The sequence below is a fragment of the Rhyacophila brunnea genome, unplaced genomic scaffold (genome assembly GCF_057557595.1).
Source record: "Rhyacophila brunnea isolate RB1 unplaced genomic scaffold, BYU_Rbru_1.0 scaffold_13, whole genome shotgun sequence".
Taxonomy (NCBI): Eukaryota; Metazoa; Arthropoda; class Insecta; order Trichoptera; family Rhyacophilidae; genus Rhyacophila; species Rhyacophila brunnea.
The window spans coordinates 37,866,494-37,892,466 of record NW_028232785.1 but is presented as its reverse complement, the minus strand read 5'-3'; the positions used below and the strand labels follow the sequence as shown (position 1 = coordinate 37,892,466).

Here is a 25,973-nt window from a genome sequence, read left to right as displayed (position 1 = left end):
ATATTATAATCAATGACATTTGACATATTTGGTTAGTTTGATTAGTTGCAAAAAACACCACTGGAGCGCGACCATCTATTTTGACCATAGATAATATACGTAAATTTTGACCAATGCATGAGCATTTGACACAATTAGTTTAGTTGCAAAAAACACCACCGTAGCGATATTATCTAATTTGTCCAATTCACGCACTCGGCAGATATTTTGTCTAATTCATGAATAAGGCAACGGGATTGCATTTCTCATGATTTAGACAAATTTTTGCCCATTTCATGTAAATAGTCAATTTCGCATATTCGGCGTAACATTTATAAAAAAAATTGCTTCCAGCAAAAAAGAGGTTTATCGCACGCATCCCGACGCGAAAGCTGCATGGCCATCGTTACGTTATTAACGTGATCACAAGTTATTTTATGCAGAAATTCAGGAATAATAATAGCACAGTTGCAGGGTGAACATATTTTATTGATATCACAACATACGAAGACTTGTACCACAATAATTGTATCATATTATTCTGTTTTATGTATTTCCTTTTGGATGTTACATGTTGAGTTCCATATTTTGTTTTAACTTTTTACGGATTATTCTGTAACAATATTGAATTCGTATGTAATACCTTGGTAGGGGTAGGGTTAGGTACTATGATCATTTCGTCACTGTTCTGGCAGAAGACACTTATTCGAAAAAATTACATATTGAGTTAGTTGTACCAAAATGTTCCTTATTTCATACTTTACGTCTGAAAACCTTCTTAATAAATAAACAGTCTTTATTTTAAAGTCATCCTTTTTACGATTACTTAATACTTCAAACTTCAAAGTCAAATTACTCTAAATTAGTATTCTCCAGTTAGTATGTTCTGCCAGAACAGAGACGATTTATTGTCTTCATTTTTACTCTCATTTCTCATAAATAACGGCATATAATTTTCAACTATAGGCGCGACGAAATTTTGGACTCGCTGGTATTCGGAGAGTGAACGTCGAGGTGTGAATACGTCAATTTGTTCCGTGATGGCGACGAGGGTATTAATTCCTAAATCTTGTAAAAATGACTAAAAACGTTAACCATTTACTTGAAAAAGAAAACATGTCAATATATTATTATTGTTACTAATAGAACAATAAACAAACATTAAATGGATGCATCTTGGATTTATATGACATAATATATTTCGTTCGGCAAGCGTCATTTGCACCCGCGACCCGCAATCCGCGCATCGCCTAGCCATGATCTTCTTATACCATGCCTCAACTGAGGTATAGCCTTAAAATCGATTCTTTGCTGGTCTACTAATTACTAATTAATTATCACATTTAAATATCATGTTAATTATATCTAATGGCCAACTAATGCAATCGTGCCAGTCGCAGTGTCAGCTCTAATTGGGTTGATGTCTGAAGATTCTGAATATCATAAACGTTGAAAAAAAATAATACTTTAATAAAAAGTAATTTATAATAACTATAATTTTGGCTTTCTAGGTTTCTACTAAGGAATTTTTCACAAGGCATCACGATACAGATAGGAGGCAACAATCCTCGCCTGTTGGAATCGAAGATCAAGTGATGCAGTATTCAGAAGTGACGATAGACGAACAAAACATTAAAAACGAAATCCTTATACCAAATACTCCGAAAGAACTTCGACTTATTCTGACAAGGGTAATATATTTCTCACACATTTAATTTTCAACATTTGCAAAATTTTGGATGCGGAAGTGTCCTAAAAAGTCACAAATTGTTTTACGCTAACATGATTGCTGATCAGCGACTTAGTAATTCTTAATTATATGAAATATAATATCCTTGCTATTATTTATATCTACAGGTAGCGTATTTAAGTTTTAAAATTAATCGACATATGTATCTAGCGTGTACCTTTAGATAGTCGACAGTGCCTAACATTCCAAAATGATTTGTGGTATCTGGCCACCGCGGAGTTCTTGACGAAGTGCATTCTGTACGTCCGGTTTTGCGCCACTTTTTCGAACACTGCTGGCCGTATATTACAAATAGCACTAACAATGTTGGTTTCCAAGGCGTCAATTATGTATGGCTTATCAGCGTCACCTAGCCACTCAAGAAATATTCCATATTTGTCAAATCGCACGACTTTGGAAGCAAATTGACAGGTTCATATCATAAATAAATCTAATTCAATAATTCCGTATACGTAGTTTCATCCTGTTGACACCACATCCTATCCGGATCAATGCCATCCATATATGCATCAGCAACAAATATAATTCATCATGGGCCAGTGCCTTATGATCTCCATTAACCGTAACGCGAGCTCCCGCCTCCTTTTTTTAATAAATAAGGTTCGATGATTCCACCAGCATGTAAACCGCACAAGCTAGTGCATTATTTTTATGTAAGGAAATCTCTAGGGCCTCTTCCAGATTGGACCCCATATGCGCAAATTTTGTTAATAACAAACCCGTTTAGCCCAAAATAAGCATCATCGCTTAAGTAAAACATTATTTATATCTTTGAATCGCTATTCGATCGTCACTCTATTTATGATTTGCCCGTCTAAATACTGACCATAAGTGTCAAAAAGGATGCGCACTATTACAGGTCGGTTGGACGATTAACCCTTTCGTAAGTTCTATCTAAACAAAAAATAAAACTCTTTTTCCATCGTGGAATCTTGAAAACAGAGATGTAATGGTATTTCATGCGAATCGAGTTGAAATATCACGAAATCGGTGATTTAATGTAGTACCTAATTATAATATATCACCTGCCATAAAATACAAAATCTCGATTGTCTTTCTCATCTTTACTAGTGCAGTGGATAAAAATTCATCTCTTAAGTAAGATATCCTTTGTCTACTGCTCCTTGCATGTAGCGTGTATTTTTAGTATGGATAAGTGATTGCACCCCTCTCCCTACTATACTTTAGATTATACAATCAAAAATTTATGGAAAACCTCAAACAGCTATTTATTCATTAACGACCAATAATTAATCGGGGAAAGCGGGATGTGCCGCAAGAATGGGCAAGCCAAACGTTATTAATTTAAATTCTAATGGATTCAAGCTCTGCACTATTCCATTTAAGTCGTTTTTTGCGACCCGGGTTTCGCCTTTCGGCATCTTCAGGCGTCGTGTACACTCACCAAAGGCAAATACACACTGACAACGAACACCCTTAACTCTACCTTATATAGTAAATCGATACAATAAAGTAGGTAAAAACACCATTACCTACCTATTTAGTCAGAAATTACAACAAAAAACACAATAAACAAATTATGAATAGCTGAAGTAAAAAAAACCTAATTAGTAAAAACCCTCTCTTATTAATAACAATACACTGGACAGCATATTATTATAATAAATCGTCAAACCTAATAATAGGTCAAAATTCTTTATAACAATATAAATACTACACTCAAGCGGTGTAAATCGTCAATTCTAAGAAAAAATAATTAATCGAGTTAACTATGAGATATTAGTCTTTACTAATACTCTTACAAGGTATCTACTTTTAAAACATTATTTTTTAACAAAAACAAAATTATACATATAAATTGTTTTTGTTAAAAAATAATGTTTTAAAAGTAGATACCTTGTAAGAGTATTATTAAAGACTAATATCTCATAGTTAACTCGATTAATTATTTTTTCTTAGAATTGACAATTTACACCGCTTGAGTGTAGTATTTTTATTGTTATAAAGAATTTTGACCTATTATTAGGTTTGACGATTTATTATAATAATATGCTGTCCAGTGTATTGTTATTAATAAGAGAGGGTTTTTACTAATTAAGTTTTTTTTACTTCAGCTATTCATAATTTGTTTATTGTATTTTTTGTTGTAATTTCTGACTAAATAGGTAGGTAATGGGGTTTTACCTACTTTATTGTATCGATTTACTATATAAGGTAGAGTTAAGGGTGTTCGTTGTCAGTGTGTATTTGCCTTTGGTGGGTGTACACGACGCCTGAAGATACCGAAAGGCGAAACCCGGGTCGCAAAAAACGACTTAAATGGAATAGTACAGGGCTTGAATCCATTAGAATTTAAATTCAAATTCCATCAAGTACCTTCGGTCGAAAGTATTAATGTTATTAATTTAATTTACAAATTAATTATAGTGACATTTAATAATAATATTCCAAATTCACGAAATATTGAAATCAACCGTAAAAAAAACTGTAGAACTGGATATAGTAATTTTGAGTTTCGTCGTCTGGGGGTCATCTATGTGAGGATCTTGGAGTACATAGTGGAAACACTTGATGCTTGTGGTTCACTACAGTTATTTTAATGAATAAAACTCACGTTCCGTATAATGATAATTATTGTTAATGGCTCTACTATTATACCATGGCCAAGGTCACATATAATTTATATATTGTTTAATATAGTTCTTAGAAAAACTGTAAAGAAAATATATATAGTTATAATTATAGGAACTAATTCGTAGAATTTTATTGACTATTTATGTCCAAATTTATGTATATATATTTATTTATTTAATTTTTAATAACTTATAATAGTCTTAATAATGTCTTAATGTTATAGAATCGCTAATTAGAAAGTTGGAGAACCGCACACGTTATTAGGATGTACTCGCGGCTTCTCATAAGGTTTGACCAGAAAAAGAAGAGATACGCTGGGCGGATTAATGTTTTACCTCTAAAAAAGTTACATCATGAAAAAGAGAAGTTAATAGTTTACATACATAATGAACCCTTAGCTCATCAACTGGACTTGTAAGGATGCACGTTTAAACTTTATGGTTATATCGTCTAGTTTTGAGCTTTACAAACTATGATTATTCATCTTTACTTATGTTCGGACAAACTCGTCTAAAGGATAGATACAAAGTTATAAAGGCTTAAAGTTATCTTAGTCTATTAGTTAATATTATTATGTTCGCCTTCTATCTATGTTTATATATATCAATTATGGCATCAAAAATAAATAATCTGCAAGGAAATTTTGATTAATTCAGTTTTAGCATTACGGTATTATCTCGCTCACATGTATGGAGTTTATCTATGGAAAATTGCCCACCTAGTGTGTGCTCTTTCCGCTCACTGCACCTTATACTTCAAACAAAACGTGTGTGGAAAATTGGCCCGAGCGCTGGCTCTGTCTGACATACGGAGTTATATAGCAATTATAAGAAGGAGAGCTTGCACTATATTATTACATTTACGTAAATTTGCATAATAATAATACATATTTAAAAGATGCTGCTTTTAACATGATTCTATATAACTACTACGTATTCTGATACTTCATTTTGATTATAATATAATGGCAAATATATAATTATTATTAATATAATTGATACTATACATTGAGTAATGGCATATTAAATTTGCTCTGTGATCTTATGTTAACAATACAACTAAACATTTAAATACATATTATTTCGTTATGCATACGAGTAATACCTATACATTTATTTAATTAATCCATGTACTACATCTATAATACTTACCGCTTAGGTCGACTCTTGTCATCCACAGCCCATCCTGAGTAGTTGCTAAACCGGTCAGTATGAACTGCGGGATTTACACCTTGGTTCTTACTTTGGTTTTGTAATGGGTGCTTAAGGTCATTTTATTAACCGACAGGATTGATTGATAAGGCAGTTATGTCATCAAATTTTCACCTTCAAGAACACAGGTGTCACAGGCCTATGCACACTCTCCAACGACACTATTGCCATTTTACTCTCTCTTCGTTATTTAATAATGTCTGCAGATGCTGAAAGGCAAAGTGAATAAAAAAAACAAAATGGAATATTATAACACATAACAATTGATAATATTGAATTTTTTTCTAGGTTTCTACCAATGGATTTTTCACAGAGCATCACGATACAGGCGACAATCAACAATCCTCACATGATGGAATCCAGGATAGAATGATGCAGTATTCAGAAGTCACGATAGATGAGAAAGACATTAAAAAAGAAATCTTAGAACAAGATACGCCGAAGGAACTTCGCCTAATTCTAAGAAAAGTAATCCATTTCTCACATAATTTAATTTGCTGCATTTGTAGCGCAGTTTTTGGTAGCAGATGTGCTCTAAAAACTCACAAAATTGCTCACATGGACGTAATTGATGATCAAAATCAAGTCCCAGTATTTTCTCAACATAGCAATATTAAAGCAAATAAAAATGCAAGTACTGGTGGAAAACCTTGCTCGCAACTTGGTAATCTTAAAATACATAAAATGACACATACTGGTGAAAAACCCTTTAAATGCAATGTATGTTCATATAAATCCTCAACTTTTAGTAAGCTCAAAAGACATAAAATGACACATACTGGTGAAAAACATTATAAATGCAGTGTATGTTCATATAGATGCTCGCGACTTGGTGATCTTAAGATACATAAAATGACACATACTGGTGAAAAACCTTATAAATGCAATGTATGTTCATATAGATGCTCGCGACCTGGTAATCTTAAGATACATAAAATGACACATACTGGTGAAAAACCCTTTAAATGTAATGTATGTTCATATAAATCCTCGACATCTAGTAAGCTCAAAATACATAAAATAACACATACTGGTGAAAAACCCTATAAATGCAGTGTATGTTCATATAGATGCTCGCAACTTGGACATCTCAAAACACATAAAATGAAACATACTGGTGAAAAACCTTATAAATGCAATGTCTGTTCATATAGATGCTCGCAACTTGCAACTCTCAACGCACATAAAATGACACATACTGGTGAAAAACCTTATAAATGTAATGTATGTTCATATAGATGCTCGCAACTTGCAACTCTCAACGCACATAAAATGACACATACTGGTGAAAAACCTTATAAATGCAATGTCTGTTCATATAGATGCTCGCAACTTGCAACTCTCAACGCACATAAAATGACACATACTGGTGAAAAACCTTATAAATGTAATGTATGTTCATATAGATGCTCGCAACTTGCAACTCTCAACGCACATAAAATGACACATACTGGTGAAAAACCTTATAAATGCAATGTCTGTTCATATAGATGCTCGCAACTTGCAACTCTCAACGCACATAAAATTACACATACTGGTGAAAAACCTAATAAATGTAATGTATGTTCATATAGATGCTCGCGACTTGGTGTTCTTAAAACACATAAAAAGACACATACTGGTGAAAAACCCTTTAAATGCGACGTATGTTCATATAAATCGTCAACTTCTAGTCAGCTCAAAAGACATGAAATGACACATACTGGTGAAAAACCTTATAACTGCAGTGTATGTTCATATAGATGCTCGCGACCTGGTAATCTTAAGATACATAAAATGACACATACTGGCGAAAACCCCTTTAAATGCAATGTATGTTCATATAAATCCTCGACATCTAGTCATCTCAAAAGACATAAAATGACACATACTGGTGAAAAACCTTATAAATGCAATGTCTGTTCATATAGATGCTCGCAACTTGGACATCTCAAAACACATAAAATGAAACATACTGGGGAAAAACCTTATAAATGCAATGTCTGTTCATATAGATGCTCGCAACTTAGAACTCTCAACGCACATAAAATGACACATACTGGTGAAAAACCTTATAACTGCAGTGTATGTTCATATAGATGCTCGCGACCTGGTAATCTTAAGATACATAAAATGACACATACTGGCGAAAACCCCTTTAAATGCAATGTATGTTCATATAAATCCTCGACATCTAGTCATCTCAAAAGACATAAAATGACACATACTGGTGAAAAACCTTATAACTGCAGTGTATGTTCATATAGATGCTCGCGACCTGGTAATCTTAAGATACATAAAATGACACATACTGGCGAAAACCCCTTTAAATGCAATGTATGTTCATATAAATCCTCGACATCTAGTCATCTCAAAAGACATAAAATGACACATACTGGTGAAAAACCTTATAAATGCAATGTCTGTTCATATAGATGCTCGCAACTTGGACATCTCAAAACACATAAAATGAAACATACTGGGGAAAAACCTTATAAATGCAATGTCTGTTCATATAGATGCTCGCAACTTAGAACTCTCAACGCACATAAAATGACACATACTGGTGAAAAACCTTATAACTGCAGTGTATGTTCATATAGATGCTCGCGACCTGGTAATCTTAAGATACATAAAATGACACATACTGGCGAAAACCCCTTTAAATGCAATGTATGTTCATATAAATCCTCGACATCTAGTCATCTCAAAAGACATAAAATGACACATACTGGTGAAAAACCTTATAAATGCAATGTCTGTTCATATAGATGCTCGCAACTTGGACATCTCAAAACACATAAAATGAAACATACTGGGGAAAAACCTTATAAATGCAATGTCTGTTCATATAGATGCTCGCAATTTAGAACTCTCAACGCACATACAATGACACATACTGGTGAAAAACCTTATAACTGCAGTGTATGTTCATATAGATGCTCGCGACCTGGTAATCTTAAGATACATAAAATGACACATACTGGCGAAAACCCCTTTAAATGCAATGTATGTTCATATAAATCCTCGACATCTAGTCATCTCAAAAGACATAAAATGACACATACTGGTGAAAAACCTTATAAATGCAATGTCTGTTCATATAGATGCTCGCAACTTAGAACTCTCAACGCACATAAAATGACACATACTGGTGAAAAACCTTATAACTGCAGTGTATGTTCATATAGATGCTCGCGACCTGGTAATCTTAAGATACATAAAATGACACATACTGGCGAAAACCCCTTTAAATGCAATGTATGTTCATATAAATCCTCGACATCTAGTCATCTCAAAAGACATAAAATGACACATACTGGTGAAAAACCTTATAAATGCAATGTCTGTTCATATAGATGCTCGCAACTTGGACATCTCAAAACACATAGAATGAAACATACTGGGGAAAAACCTTATAAATGCAATGTCTGTTCATATAGATGCTCGCAACTTAGAACTCTCAACGCACATACAATGACACATACTGGTGAAAAACCTTATTAATGTTATGTATGTTCATATAGATGCTCGCGACTTGGTGATCTTAAGATACATAAAATGACACATACTGGTGAAAAACCTTATAAATGCAATGTATGTTCATATAGATGCTCGCGACTTGGTAATCTTAAGATACATAAAATGACACATACTGGTGAAAAACCCTTTAAATGTAATGTGTGTTCATATAAATCCTCGACATCTAGTAAGCTCAAAATACATAAAATAACACATACTGGTGAAAAACCTTATAACTGCAGTGTATGTTCATATAGACGCTCGCGACCTGGTAATCTTAAGATACATAAAATGACACATACTGGCGAAAACCCCTTTAAATGCAATGTATGTTCATATAAATCCTCGACATCTAGTCATCTCAAAAAACATAAAATGACACATACTGGTGAAAAACCTTTTAAATGCAATGTCTGTTCATATAGATGCTCGCAACTTAGAACTCTCAACGCACATACAATGACACATACTGGTGAAAAACCTTATTAATGTTATGTATGTTCATATAGATGCTCGCGACTTGGTTATCTTAAAAAACATAAAATGACACATACTGCTACAAAAACCCTTTAAATGCAGTGGTTTTTCGTATAGCTGCTTGCAACTTGGTGATTTTCTAAAAATAAAATGACGCATACTGTTGAAACACCCTTTAAATGCAGTGTATGTTCATATAAATCTTAGACACCCGGTCAGCTCAAAATACATTAAATGACACATACTTGTGAAAAACCTTATACATTCAATGTATGGTCATATAGATGCTCGCAACTTAGTGATCTTCAGATAAATTTAATGACACATACTGGTGAAAAACCCTTTAATTGAAAGGTATGTTCGTATAGATCCTCGACATCTAATAGTCTTAAAAATCATACAAAGACATACTGGTGTTATAGCTTTCTAATCATAACCTAAGTTCGTATAGATAGAGATACTCGCAATTTTTTCTTTTATTTTATATTTATGTTATGCGTTTATGAAGACGCACCCCTTATGCAGTCTGTCAAACATCATGTTGGTAGTATTGGCCACTCGTATTTATGTGACAAATTAGTATTTGTGGCATAGATTCTGATTGTATTGACACTCAGGAATCCCTCGGGATCCTTCCCGGACAATTTTCGATACCAATGAATTCCGTGATTAGTAAATATTATCCCGAATCTTTCGGGTTTGATTTTTTCATCAATCACAAACAATCTGTATGTGTAAAAAATCATTGTGTTAGTGACGTGTATGTATCTACACACGTCACTCTCGGAATCGCCGTTTGCTCGCGGATAATAAATAACTATAGACGTTATGACCTATTGTTGTAGGTTGTGAAGATATAACTTCTATTATTTGTATGTAGAAGATTGCTTCGTGTGTGTGATAATATAATGTTCGGGGCACGATTAAATGAGACACAGTTTTGACATGGCTTGTTTTATATTGTCCTAAAACATTTAGGATTAACATTAATTAAACTTTATGCGGAGTTGCTCGCATGATTGACTGTACTGTTGAAAGCCGGTTTTTCAATTCAATTATTGACTCATTTTATTATTATTGTCTATAGTCAATCAATGACCATAGACAACAACTTGACATTTGTAAGTTAAAATATAAAACTTCACATAACCATTTTTACTGCTGTACGTAATTGTAACATTGAAAGAATAATAAATCCGATTATTTAAACCAGTTAGACGTCACTAAAGTCATGGCACGCGAGCAGAGATAGTTACTACATTTAAATAGCGTGTTAATTATATCGAATGGCCACTTCACCGTTACGCGCTTGGTGCATCTTTAGCGTGCAATGATTTAAACCTAATATGTAATTCCAGGATTTAACGAACACAATTTTCATACTAAATGTCTTAAAACAGTGTATACTATGTTTTGTTTACCGATTTTATCAATGCTATAAGAGTTGTTCACAAGCCAAGTGAACCAAGTCCATTCTGGTTAGTTTTAAGTAAACTAGGTTCACACGTCATAATCTTGCAATTTTTCTGTAAGGGTATTATTGCCCTTACAAAATAACCCAAATGTACTCGAATTTCAATCATATTATATAATAATATATAATTTATATATAAAACAAATATAATTTTATATTTTATAAGTATATAAAAATGATATATTAACTATCGAAAAAAATACCAATCTCGGGATTGGATTCCTTAATTGACACATAGGAATGACGAGATTTTTTTAACTTTATAACTAACATTTGTAATTATTTTCCAAGCGCATGAATCGTGGTTAAGTTGGTAAACTCCACAAAAATAAAATATCGCTCTGTTTTCATTCCATTTTTTTACATGCTCAACAGTGGCAGTATTTTATTATTTTTGTGATTTTGTACTTACTTGAGTGCAGTAATAAATGGTTTTGCACAAATTACCATAATTTTCAACTGAATTATAATGATGTGTAGTATTTATTATTGGCTCCTGTAATCTATATAATATCGTAACGGATATTCTTTCTATACACCCTGCATATTGGAAAATAATATTATAGCAATATGTAGTGCACAATTCTTGTTCTCGTAGTATATTCTTGGGTTTTCACCGTGTCTTCTTCTTCCTTCTTTACTCGACGTTTCGGGCTCGTTGCAGAGGCCATTATCAAGAGATATGTTTTATGATGAAATGTGGTGTAGGTATGTGAATGTAAACGTTGCTCTAAGAATGTCAAAAGGAATCCGATTATCTAAGAGCAAACGTTGCTCAGAGTAATCTGTCAATCATTACGACCGGAGATACTGGCTCGAATATTAGATTTTGCTGATAGTGCCGGAAGCCATGACGTTTTTAATCGTAATCCATCATCCCTATTAATGTTTTCAGGGTTTCTGTGGATTTCAATGGCCTCCTTTACCAAACGTGCGAAATATCCTTTATTACGACCCAATATCTTGGTCTCGAAGTCAAATTTGTGCCCTGTATCCATCGAGTGCTCGGCAATTGCCGACATCGTGTAATGTTTAAGACGGTATGCTCTCTCGTGTTCACTCACACGCTTCTGTACCGTTCTAGAAGTCTGGCCTATATACTTTTTTGGGCATCCACGACAGCTTATCTGGTATACACCTGCCGAGTACAAAGGCTGTGAGTCCTTTACTGGTCTTAGCATATTTCGGACCTTTGTCGATGTTGAGAATATTGTTTCAATATTATGTTTCCGAAGTATCCTGGAAATAGTATCTGTGGTGTTTTTGATGTAAGGTAGATAGGCCCGGCCTTTGAACTGTATCTTTTCCTCCTGACTGATCGGGTTAAGGTTGATTTTGCTTCTGGTGGCTTTTTGGATCATATTGTGAGAATATCCGTTTGCTTGAAGAGCCTTTGATACTTGAGATATCTCGGATTTTAAATACGAAGATTCGCAGATACGCCGAGCTCTTGTCATCAAAGTCGAAATCAGACCCATTTTTTGAGCAGGGTGGTGGTGAGAAGAAGCATGTAAATAACGATTGGTATGAGTTGGTTTCCGATAGACTCTGTGTCCAAGAGAACCATCCAATTTTCTGATAACTTCCACGTCAAGAAATGGTAGAGCAATCTCCATCGTGAATTTAATCATCGAATGTAGATTGTTTAAATGGGCCAAAAACTCATTTAGAGCTTCTATACCATGAGGCCATATTAAGAAGGTATCATCGACATACCGTAACCAGCACGAAGGTTTTAATCTACACGTGTCAAGAGCTGTCTGTTCAAAATTTTCCATGAAAAAATTCGCAACCACGGGAGATAGAGGGGACCCCATAGCGACTCCTTCGGTTTGTTCAAACACTTTGCCCTGAAAGCTAAAGTAGCTTGACGTCAAACAGTGCTTGAAAAGTCCAGTCATTTCTGCGGAGAAAACTTCACCTATTAATTTTAGGGTATCATCTAGGGGGACATTTGTGAATAGTGACTCTACATCAAAGCTTACTAAGAGGTCAGTAGGCTTTATAGTCATATCAGCCAATAATTTGACAAAATGTGTTGAATCCTTAACCCATGATGCGGTGGCGTTGGTATGTGGTTGCAAAAGGGACGCCAGATATTTAGAAAGTCTATACGTGGGAGAGTCGATTGCGCTAACTATCGGTCGAAGTGGGCAGTCAGGCTTGTGAATCTTGGGTAACCCATATATCCCAGGAGTCTTCGGCGCTTTAGTAAATACTTTCCAGTATTCCTCACTAGGAATATCGGAAGATCGAACTAATTCCCTCGTTTTTCTGTCAATCTTGTCGGTGGGGTTCCGCTTTACATGTTTATACACAGGGGCTTTCAGTAACTCTTCCATTTTGGCAACATAGTCCGTCGCATCCATAACGACTGTCGCGTTTCCTTTATCAGCGGGTAAAACCACCAGTTTGTCGTTTTTTCGCAAATCGCGTAATGCTCGACTTTCCGCAGGCGTTATGTTACTTTGTGGCGGTTTTGATTTCCTGAGGATACGGCTGGCGTCTTGTCGTATTTCTTCTGCAACAGCAGCGGGTAGTTTGTGTATAGCAGATTCAACTTCGCATATGATGTCGTCAACAGGAATGTGTTTTGGTGTTATTGCAAAATTCATTCCTTTTCCGAGTACAGCTATTGTTGCGTCGTCCAAGACAGCTGAAGACAAGTTCTTAACAACATTCAAATTGAGTGAAGGCGGAACACCTTTCTTAACGGATAGACTGCTCAATTTCTTCTTGTGCCTTTCAGTGTCCAAAATATATCTTCTGGTTGCTTGGTTGTGGGATATCCGGTCAATCAAATTCCAGTCGTCAATCTTCAGTAGATGCGATAAGTCCATGTGAAGTTTGTATAACTCCACTGATAAGTTGTTTAATTCCGTTCTAGTGAATTGAATCCTTTCTCTCAGCAGTGCAGCTTCCGCTTGTCTGCAGACCCTGTCTGCTTTCTTTGATGAGAAATGTGTTTTGATGTGAATAAATGATGGTATTGTTTGGTCCACTCGACAACGTTTTAGAAAGGAAAATTTTGAAAAGGAAAGGAAAATTTTGAACAGACAGCTCTTGACACGTGTAGATTAAAACCTTCGTGCTGGTTACGGTATGTCGATGATACCTTCTTAATATGGCCTCATGGTATAGAAGCTCTAAATGAGTTTTTGGCCCATTTAAACAATCTACATTCGATGATTAAATTCACGATGGAGATTGAACAAAACGGAGCTCTACCATTTCTTGACGTGGAAGTTATCAGAAAATTGGATGGTTCTCTAGGACACAGAGTCTATCGGAAACCAACTCATACCAATCGTTATTTACATGCTTCTTCTCACCACCACCCTGCTCAAAAAATGGGTCTGATTTCGACTTTGATGACAAGAGCTCGGCGTATCTGCAAATCTTCGTATTTAAAATCCGAGATATCTCAAGTATCAAAGGCTCTTCAAGCAAACGGATATTCTCACAATATGATCCAAAAAGCCACCAGAAGCAAAATCAACCTTAACCCGATCAGTCAGGAGGAAAAGATACAGTTCAAAGGCCGGGCCTATCTACCTTACATCAAAAACACCACAGATACTATTTCCAGGATACTTCGGAAACATAATATTGAAACAATATTCTCAACATCGACAAAGGTCCGAAATATGCTAAGACCAGTAAAGGACTCACAGCCTTTGTACTCGGCAGGTGTATACCAGATAAGCTGTCGTGGATGCCCAAAAAAGTATATAGGCCAGACTTCTAGAACGGTACAGAAGCGTGTGAGTGAACACGAGAGAGCATACCGTCTTAAACATTACACGATGTCGGCAATTGCCGAGCACTCGATGGATACAGGGCACAAATTTGACTTCGAGACCAAGATATTGGGTCGTAATAAAGGATATTTCGCACGTTTGGTAAAGGAGGCCATTGAAATCCACAGAAACCCTGAAAACATTAATAGGGATGATGGATTACGATTAAAAACGTCATGGCTTCCGGCACTATCAGCAAAATCTAATATTCGAGCCAGTATCTCCGGTCGTAATGATTGACAGATTACTCTGAGCAACGTTTGCTCTTAGATAATCGGATTCCTTTTGACATTCTTAGAGCAACGTTTACATTCACATACCTACACCACATTTCATCATAAAACATATCTCTTGATAATGGCCTCTGCAACGAGCCCGAAACGTCGAGTAAAGAAGGAAGAAGAAGACACGGTGAAAACCCAAGAATATACTACGATAAAAAACAACCGTGAAAGCCTCAAACATTATAATTCTTGTTCTAATTTAATTTATTTATACTATATCTCTAGAGATACAAGTAGGATTTTTTTAAATTTTGTAGGTACTGTCACCAGACAAAAAAAGAAAAGACTCCGGCGCGACAGTTTCAAATTCTAGATCAACAATTTAACATTTATATCGAAACACCTCCCAACTAAAAGGTTGCACAGCCCTACAGTATAAACGGAACGCTTCAAACATTGTTGTTGCGAACGCATTTTTTTACACGAAGTCCCTTTGCAGATACCTGCATCCGACCTTGAGCAAGGCGGACGGACAGAAGTCCCGTTAGTCAGCCGAATAACTTCCTCTCACCCCACAGCCGTGGCGGTCGTCCCTCGTCTCCTTACCAACCAACAGGCTTTTTGGAAAAAGATAGCTAGTTGTCAACCGACCCCTAAATATATCGGAGGTAGGGAAATCGTCCCCAAAACGGACGCGCCGCTTCTGCGGGCAGCGGCGTGGTTGTTGATATAAGCCGGATAATATGTTCTCTAAAATTGTGATCAGTATACCCTTTACCGATAATGTGGTAATATTAATTCCCATAATTATCGCGTCCCCGATAAATTGCTCCGACGCCGATCTCTCTATTGTGTGAACACGTCCATGTGTAATAAAATGCAAAGTGAAATGTGATCCAGTTGAATACCGTATGCACGCTAGCCATCGACATGAATTGTGTAACTTCGTCAATTTAACGTTACTTTATCTCACTCATGCTGAGCCCTTGTGTTCCAAACTTGTATAATTTAATGTAGTTAAACGTCTCCGCGGAGAATCTGTCAAATCGAAAGTTACTGTGTTATAATTTATCCTGATGTCCACACACATCTCCCAATCAAAAAAATACTGAAGAAGATTCAACCACCGAAATACATGTGAGTTCTATCATTCTCCATTCTTCCCGGTATTAGTACCTAACTGCCTAACTAGAGTGTACTAAGTAGTACTTAATCACCTAGATTTATTTTAAATGCCAACATTGAAAAGATCTGTTGCTACATTCATAATAACTATTGGTAGTGTTACGTGTCTGGACTTTGGTCTTATACCATCATCCACCCTTGAGTAATTAATTAGCGTAAACACGTTCCCTGACCTTGTAGTCAAAAGGCTTAAAAACATAATATGATCGATTTTCTTCCTCAGATAAAAGTGGTATGTATTGCGTATCTAGCTGGTATACGAGGCGTAGAAGTAAACGCTAACAAATGTGAAAGATGAGGGAAGTACTTGTCTAGTATTAAGATTGGATAATTTTATAAAATGTCTAGCGATAAAATATGGAAATTTTGTCTACATAATATAAGCTAATTGATAAACATATAGGTATAACGTAGATGAATACATTATACTGCTAACGGAAAGAAGGAGACGAAAGCTAAAGAAAATTAGTAGGTAATAACAATTATATTATAATGTTTGATTTGGTATTATTTTGAATTGTAAATAAACATCATAATGTAATTGGGCATGTGTATTAAGATAAGAACCTAATATTCATTATTAATAAGTTTTGTACTTAGACAATGTTGGGAATATTTGTAGATTTAAGTTGTTATGTATTCGGATAATCATTTTGATGCCAACCGTTAGCTAATTAAAATCAGAGCTACGCAGAGTAATTTATCTCTGTAAAAGGCGCCGGTTCTCGCGGGAAGGGCGGTTAGAGCCTCAGACTGAGATGCACGTAATATGACCTCAACGGTTTGTTACGAAAAATAGTGCAAACTTACAGCCGACGCCGGTCGCTGCAGAGGTTGTTTAATTATCCGGATAACTTAAAGTCATCGCTAGGTGTTTAAGTTATTAGCTCAAATATAATAATAATTATTATAAAATAAGAACAATAAGGATTGTAATCCAAAAGCCACAATTGTTAATTAAGAAACAATGAGGAATGTAATTCAAAGCAATAATAATTGTAAAGAGTAATTCTGATTGTGTTATAAAACATTAATTAGGTATCTAAAAAATAATAAATATTAAGAACCTTGTTATAAAGTATTCTCGTATTCATATTAAGTCATAAATTAATATTAAGATGCAAGTGTAAAGGAATATTATAAAAATATCTGGTGAAAACAATATACGAAGTAAAGCTAATCCTGGTGTTTTATTTAATTCTGGACCCGTGCTCCTTTATAGTATTAAATTACAAAGTTGAAACAAACAATTTATTGACACCCCAAGTGCACACCAACACCCTGAGCTAGCTTTGATCTTGAGGGTAAGTACATCAGTAGATGCGTTACGTTCTGGTCTATTAAGTCAAAACTGAAACGTTAAATAAGAAGAGGGTAAGGCTCTCTATGTGTGGCTGTAACGGGGACCATGAAGATATCCTGGGCTGATCACATTACTAATTTCAAGTTTTTAACAGCAGAAAATAATACAAAATAACTTATAGGTAGGTAACTAAAACTATCAAGCACAGAAAAGCTGTATATTTTGACCATATTTACCTCAATAAGAAGTATGATTTGACTCCTACTCTATTTTCTGTTGCTCAGTTTATTGAGGAATGCATGGAATCAACCTCGTTTGCGCATGACCTACAGCCAAGTTATAGTCGGTAGGTAAGTTCCCAATGGGATTTAGATAGGTAGGTACTAACACCGACAGAACTGTCTGCCTTCAGCAGACGGCTCCCCTAGAGTACGAAAAGACCGGATCATCGCCCTCCAGTATATTAGTCAGCTGATCTTGAATAAGTAAGTGACCATCTTGCTAGCTACCAGTCGAATACAATGAAAATATTCATTAATTAAAATAATATTAATATTAATTGCATTAATAATAAAAATCCTTCAACCTTACAAGGTGAAAAAAGCGCTATCTATTAACATTATTCCTTATGCTAAATTTCTCGCGTTTATTTTTTTACGTCCTCTCGACTAGACAGCTTTTTTATACTGACTTTCGACCTACTATCCCAATCTCCAGACCACTCTCGTGGACGATGCGATGCGATCGGCAACGCAATTCAAAAACATCCAACGTTCCTCGCCCAATAGCTAAGTCCACATTTAGTCACTACAACGCCGACTTCCTCTTCAACTTTTAAATTCTGGTTTTACATCGAGACGTTTTGTGCATGCGTAGAGGAGATGAATCCGTTTTACTGTCTACGTTCGTTCATCACAGCTTACACTTCGTTGAGTCATAGATTATACATCGAAATAAATTCGCAGGTGATGAATAAAATTATTCAAGGTAATACAGCGCCACCACGGAGCGTACGGGAAATTAGTGTAAAAGGTTAAAAGAAAACAGTTAGGTTTGGAATAACAAATAAGTACTTATTTATATTAGTTTTTTTCAGTTTTTTCATATCACATCAAACTCTATGCATAGAAAATTTGGGTGGAATCATGGGACAATACGACCAAAAGCGGCTTATTGTGAGCATATGGTAACTAATGAATAATAGGTATCAGTTACTACGCTATAATATGCCTATCAAATTCTACTAAACTTCTACTGTGTAAATGTCTGAAATATTAAGATGAACATCTCACGATATATGTATGCAGAAGAATATCAATTTTTTTTAATCCTAAAAATATTATAATGTTCATAGGTAACGCAATATTATGTAGCGAAAATGACATAGGTACGGAATATAATAATTGACTATCATTTTTAGGTTAGGTCCTGTCTGGACAATTATTACTTTAACAGATCGTGAGAAATGGTTTTACGTTTCAGACCAAACCACTTCTGACGGTCAGAAAATGGTTTGAAGATTGCTGGTACAGTGAACTAAACGTTAAAAGTAAAACTATTCCGGTTTGCTTATAACGCAGTTTTGACCTGTCAAATCGTTTAGCTGGAATGCCTAAATTTATGTTGAGATGCAGCATGGTAGATAATTTAGTAAAATTTGAGGCTTACATCATTAATTTGTTACAAAAATTTTTGAAAATAGAATTGGTCTATTCTCACCCCATTTCACGTAGATATTGCTTCCATTTATTGTATTTTATGGCTGCAAGTAGTTTTTTTTATAGACAATAGGCTTACCTTGTATTACCTACTTACCTAAAGAGGACTCACGGGCGATTAATTTCATTTATTCTCCATACAATTGATCACAATCTTAGATAATCGCATTAATTATTGCTTTACATTCGAATGACTGTGATGTATAAATAATCATCAGAAATAAATGATCATGATTTGACGAAAGATTTATAAACCTACACATAAATTGTTTTAAAAATATGAGTGTGAGCTAAAACCACTAAATGAAACAAGTTGGAGCGAATTAATAATGGTGAAATGAGTTTCAAAGTTGCATTGCAATTTCAAACCTTCTATATAAGACGGCATCAAGGGAAGGAAACGGCACATATACCTACGTACAATTGAACGTACCTGATGTATTGGCCTGTAATCTGAATTCGAACAACCCGGTTGAGGGAATTCATCATCATATAATGGGTTTGATATATCTTCAATAATCTCGCGCTTGACGACAGCTGGTTGATCATCTGTCTCAGATTTTATATTAGAGGGGTCCGCCATATTAAGGTACTGAAAGAAGCATTATTACATTTTGTAAACACGGTGAAAACAGTTTCGGGTCACGTTATCACCATATAACATTGTATAATATTTATATTTAACATGAATTAGTAGATAAACTAACCTAACCTATAATATCACAAATGTATCGTAGCTGTCAAATTGTATACAGATGTAATTGTTTGAAACAAAGTTTAACCTTTCCCTTACCATGGTAAAAAAATTACGCCCGTTCCCATGCCGTCCACTCAGTGTTCCGATAGAAATTTGGCATTTTAAGGCATTTTAAAAGCTAATTGATTGCTTTAAAAGGTAAAGTATGTTTTTAAATACTGTTTATATTACATGCAATTATCTTATAATCGTGTATAATATCGGACATCGATAAAAGTACGTCATATCTAAGCCACGGCGTGTCTCGGTCTGTTTTAAATGGAACAACCAACATACGCTGCCATTTCACGGAGAGTGGGGGTGGCTAATTCATCCGAAGCGAACGAGGGATGTTATTAGGTAGGATAACATCTGTGTGGACTTGCGTTATCACGTTCACCACATAAAATAATAGTAATAATTTTGCAATATCGATTCCCTATATAATTTTAAAACACTGTGATCTTATTGTATCATGTTATTAAGTATTTTTAAAAATCGTATTTTAAAACACATTAAAATAATATACTTACATAAGAACAATTAATCAAGAAAAATACTCCGATTGATCGTATAGTTTCCACTAAATAAATTTTTATATCATGTTTCTTATGCTGAAATAATACACATTAATAAATATTAATCACTACGCTACTTGAACTTATACGCACGTATTAAGTCTATACCTCTAAGACTATAGATATATCTTACCTACTTTTAGATAATTTCCCAAGTTTAACCTAGTATATAAAAAAAATACTTATAATTTTGCAATATCGATTCTCTGATTATAATCTATAATATAAAAATCAATATTTGTTAGTTTGTTTGTTCGTATTTTATGCGCTGCCATACCGTTCATCCGATTGCGATAAAACTTTGTCAACTTATTGCTTGCACTTGCGCGCAGATTATAGACTATATCTTATACATAAAAATGAAAGTCTGTCTGTCTGTCTGACCTATGCGTTCCTATACCATTCATCCGATTGCGATGAAATTTTGGTGAATTGATGTGTGCACTACGGGTGCGAGTCATGGACGCTAAATGTGAAAGCTGCTAAAATGGTGGATTGCTTTGAGAGAAAGATCCTTAGGCGGATATACGGACCCATGAATGATGATGGGAAGTGGAGAATTAGGTAAAACACGGAACTATACCGCTTATACCAAGATTCAAAACTTTCCAACTTCATAAAACTCCAGAGGCTAAACTGGGCAGGCCATGTCCAGCGCATGCCTGAGTCACGGATACCGAAGAAGATCCTCGAAGGAAACCCAGGAGGGAAAAGGCCAGTGGGAAAGCCACGCACACGATGGGGTTACAAAAGATGCCAACCAGATACGAAAAATCAGGAACTGGAAAAGACGTGCGGAGGACCGTTCCGGCTGGAGGACAGCGGTGGAGGAGGCCAGGGCTCGACTTGAGCTGTAGCGCCATCGAAGAAGAAGAAGATGTGTGCACACCCACAAAGGTTTCTGAATTAGAAAAACTATCTTCTACTTCTTCATTATACCTTCTTTTATTCATATGGTTCCTATACCATTCATCGGATTGTGATGAAACCTTCGCCAGTTGTTGTGGCAACACCCGCAAAGGTTTCTGAATTAGTACAACCATCTTCTTCTTCTTCGTCGTCTTCATTCTATATTCTTTTATTCGTATGATTCCTATACCATTCGTCCGATTGCAATGAAACTTTCGTCAGTTGTTGTGCCCACACCTGCGAAGGTTTCTGAATTTGTACAACAATTTTCTTCAACCTTTTCTTCTATTCGTATGCGTTCTTATACTATTCATCCGTTTGCGATGAAATTTTGATCAGTTGTTGTGCGCATGCCCGCGAAGTTTACTGAATTAGAAAAACCATCTTCTTCGTTATATCTTCTTTTATTCGCATGGTTCCTATACCATTTATCGGATTGCGATGAAACCATCGTCAGTTGTTGTGGTAACACCTGCAAAGGTTTCTGAATTAGTACAACCATTTTCTTCCTCTTCTATTCGTATGCGTTCTTATACCATTCATCCGATTGCGATGAAATTTTGATCAGTTGTTGTGCGCATGCCCGCGAAGATTTCTGAATTAGAAAAACTATCTCTTCTTCTTCATTATATCTTCTTTTATTCATATGGTTCCTATACCATTCATCGGATTGCGATGAAACCTTCGTCAGTTGTTGTGCTAACACTTGCAAAGGTTTCTGAGTTAGTACAACCGTCTTCTTCTTCTTCATCGTCTTTATTCTATATTCTTTTATTCGTATGATTCCTATATCATTCGTCCGATTGCAATAAAACTTTCGTCAATTGTTGTGCCCACACCTACGAAGGTTTCTGAATTAGTACAACAATATTTTTCCTCTTCTTCTATTTGTATGCGTCCCTATTCCATTCATCCAATTTCAATAAAACTTTCGTCGGTAATTGTGCCAACACCCGCGAAGGTTTCTAAATTAGTACAATTATCTCTTCTTCTTCTTCTATTCGTATGCGTTCTTATAACATTCATCAGATTGCGATGAAATTTTTTTCAGTTGTTGTTCGCACACCTGGGATGGTTAGCATTTAATAAAATACAAAGTTTGTTGTTTGTTTGTTCCATCCAATTTTGAATTTTTTACTTCATATTAATACTATTAATAACGTTTGCATATTTTGGATTCGATTTTAATTTACTATTCTTTTGTTTGACCTTTTCTCCTATTAGAATTACTTTCATATTGTCATATTGTATTACACAGATATTTTATTATTAAAAAGATAATTTCATTATTATTTTTTAAATATCTAAGGTAAATGTATCCACTAAGCAACCCTGTGCAAAGCCGGGTATCTTACCTATAATATAATTTGAAAACACTGATCTTATTGTATCATGTAATTAAGTATTCCTAAAAATCGGATTTCAAAACACGTTAAATATTTATATTAGAATAATTAAAAACAAAAATAATTCAATCTTATAGTTTCCACTAAAATTATTTAATAATATGTTTATTATGCTGAAATAATTACACATTATAAAAATTAAATCACTACGCTATGTGTACCTATACGCATGTAGTAAGTCTATAATATACCCACCTTTCGAGAATTTCATAACAAGAGGTTTTCTAGTCTATGTTAAAATAAATATATTGTATCTCCATAAAAATGTACTTTCATACATATTATATATTGCCAAACTGGTAGGTGCGCAGTGTTGCGAAGGGAGGCACGAAAAGTTTTACACAAATAAAGCCACGTCATGATTGCAGTTTGCAAATAAAGTTTATAAAACAGCCGCTAGTTATAAACTACATAAAAACAGTCCTAAAAAACGTTGTTTGTAAACCTGTCTGAAGATAATATGTAGACTAATTTTTTAATACCTCACTTCTATACATACTAAAAAAAAGTGAATAAATCAATGCAAGGACCACTAATGCATTGACTGATTTAAAAAGACAAAGTGAAGGCATACATAAAAAATCGGAGCTTTGGAAATCAAAATTTAAAAAATAATCGTCATGTTTCCACTTTTAAATGATTTTGCGCCAGATATATTGAAGCAAACAAAATCTATTTACTGAACGCTTTGATAGTTTGCTAATGCACTTTCCCCATTATTTATTTCACAAATTTACTCTAATAGTAAAAACAATCATTTGATTTCAAAACTATGATATATTAAATATGTAGGTAGTTGTACGTTTGATGTGATACCTATATCATGATTGATATATGCAATGATAACTCCCGTGTATGTGTATAATTTAGGAAACACTACATTATAGTACCACACTGCCCTTAACCTCAGAGATAGGTAGGTGGGCCCGACAAATATCCTGGCCTAGGGGCTCGCTTTTCGCAAAATCTTTTTTACACATCCATCGCATGAAAAACAAATTAATTTAAAAATTAATAAATATAATATAAGTAGTAAAAGCTTGTTTATTATTTATATATTTAAGTTTTCTTCATTTTTGTATTAGTGCCTACATTTTTGACTATTTAAAAAGGCGTCTGAATTATTTAATGAAATAAAGGGGGGAGGCGCCAAGTTTCGATTTTTTTAAAAAAGGAGGCGTAATAACATTATGTTTGGAAATCACTGATGTATTTGATAGGAACCGTAATTTAATACTTGTGTATTTTTGTAGATACTAAACATTATACTTACCTACATATAATAAAACAATCTTTAGATTTACTTAGGTGGAAGATAACGGTGTGAAAGACCCCTTACTTCAAAAATTGTACTGAATTCCACACCACCGTGGAGGTACAGTTAAATTGCGGGTTTTTTTAAATCTGTGGTTTTCCCATTACGCCTATTTCATTGTACTACGTTTTAACTTAATTTTCTAAGCATAACATATTATACAAACTACAAATGAATATATCTACATAATATTATCTAAAGAAAATTTAAATGGTGACTCATAACTTTATATTATAATATAAAACAACCGAAATAATAAAACTACCTACTATTATATTTCTAAGAAAAATACTCACTTTCTGAAATGCAAAATATTAAGAATAACATTACCTACATAATAGGTATATACAAAATACATAAAAACATTTTATACATGTGATAGAGGTATTTTTTGCAATTTACATTAAATTTAGTCAATACCATTATGTACGGCCTATGTCCAAAATGGTATACCAACATAAAATGAATTGATTTTACAGACATGGGGTGCAGAGAAATAATATTATATTATGTTTATACCTACATCAGATTGAGTATGATAACATTTTTATAATAAAATAATATTATTTCGTACTTATGACATTAAAAGCAAAATTAATTATTAGTAGGTAATCTTAAATGTATTAGTCCTACCTAACTAAAATTCACTGATTTCAGGGACATCATAACATGGAGTTAATGTTATAGTATAATAACTACATGTAAATGCAACAGTTTCAATATAATTAATTATTTAGACATGTACCTACCTACCTACTCACTAATATTATTTTGTATAAAATAAAAAAGATAAAAATAAATATCAGTAAGCAATTATTCATTAGACGTAACCAACTGAAAGAAAGCATAGTGGTTCGTACCACGAGAAAGTCGTGTATACTATTGAAAATACTAAAAATTCTTTCTGCGACTATTGTATACCTACATACTTCATAAACAAAATAATATCTAGTTGTATTTGAAATGCATGTCTTGACTAAATATTCTTTTCGGGCATACGTTATTATTAGTAATTTATAACTACAATATAATTTATTATATAGGTAGAATATGCAAGTACTCATAGGCACAAAGCAAACCGACCGCTTGCTGTGTGTTTTTGTGCAGGTCACTCGAGGTAGGTATATTTTCAAATGCACATGTTCCACAAACTGATGTAAACTTTACAGACCTTGTAATAAAGGTTTGTATTCTTCTAAATCTGGGTAAAAAGGTTTTTATGACCTGCCCGAGATACCGGGAATTTCCGGTAAGTGTTGAGGAATAAACGTCATATGAAGCGAACTTAACATGATAAAATGAACACTAATACCATTACATTAAGGGTTAGTTTGGCATTTATCGTCAGATGCAGTAAACATTTTAAACTTCAAGGTTCGTTATATTATGGGAGGTTTTATACGAGCGCATCAGTCATATAATTAAATTGAACAAACACATCAATTGTTCTTGCTGTTCTAACAAATAACATTTTATAATAGTGTCTCACTTTACAAAATTATGATGTGGGTTTCTCTAACGTATATCTTTTTACATAGCCCTATCACTGTCTTATCAAAACATCGATCAGACTTTGGAAATTGATTAATTTTATATAGAAAACATTCAATTAAACTACTTGTGCATTTTTATTTTTACGCATAAGCATTTTATCTACAAATAGCTAAAAGTAGATTTTTCTGTATATAATAATAAATGGGGTATCCATGATTTAAGGGCCTAAATAAAGTGCGAGTCCTTCATGGCAACGGGAGTGTTAACTGGTTCCTACATAGTTGGTAAAAAAGCCACTTTTTATAATATTAAACCAAT

The 25,973-nt window shown here is 34.3% G+C and overlaps 1 protein-coding gene across 1 annotated transcript in view; it reads left to right on the top strand.

Moving 5' to 3' along the window:
• Nucleotides 1-25,973, top strand: part of LOC147077451 (uncharacterized) — a 460,029-nt gene that overhangs the window by 168,768 nt on the left and 265,288 nt on the right. The window contains exon 5 of the mRNA XM_085941096.1: nucleotides 1,491-1,670. Within this exon, the coding sequence (XP_085797222.1) occupies nucleotides 1,491-1,670 (180 nt within the window). The remainder of the gene's footprint in view (nucleotides 1-1,490; nucleotides 1,671-25,973) is intronic.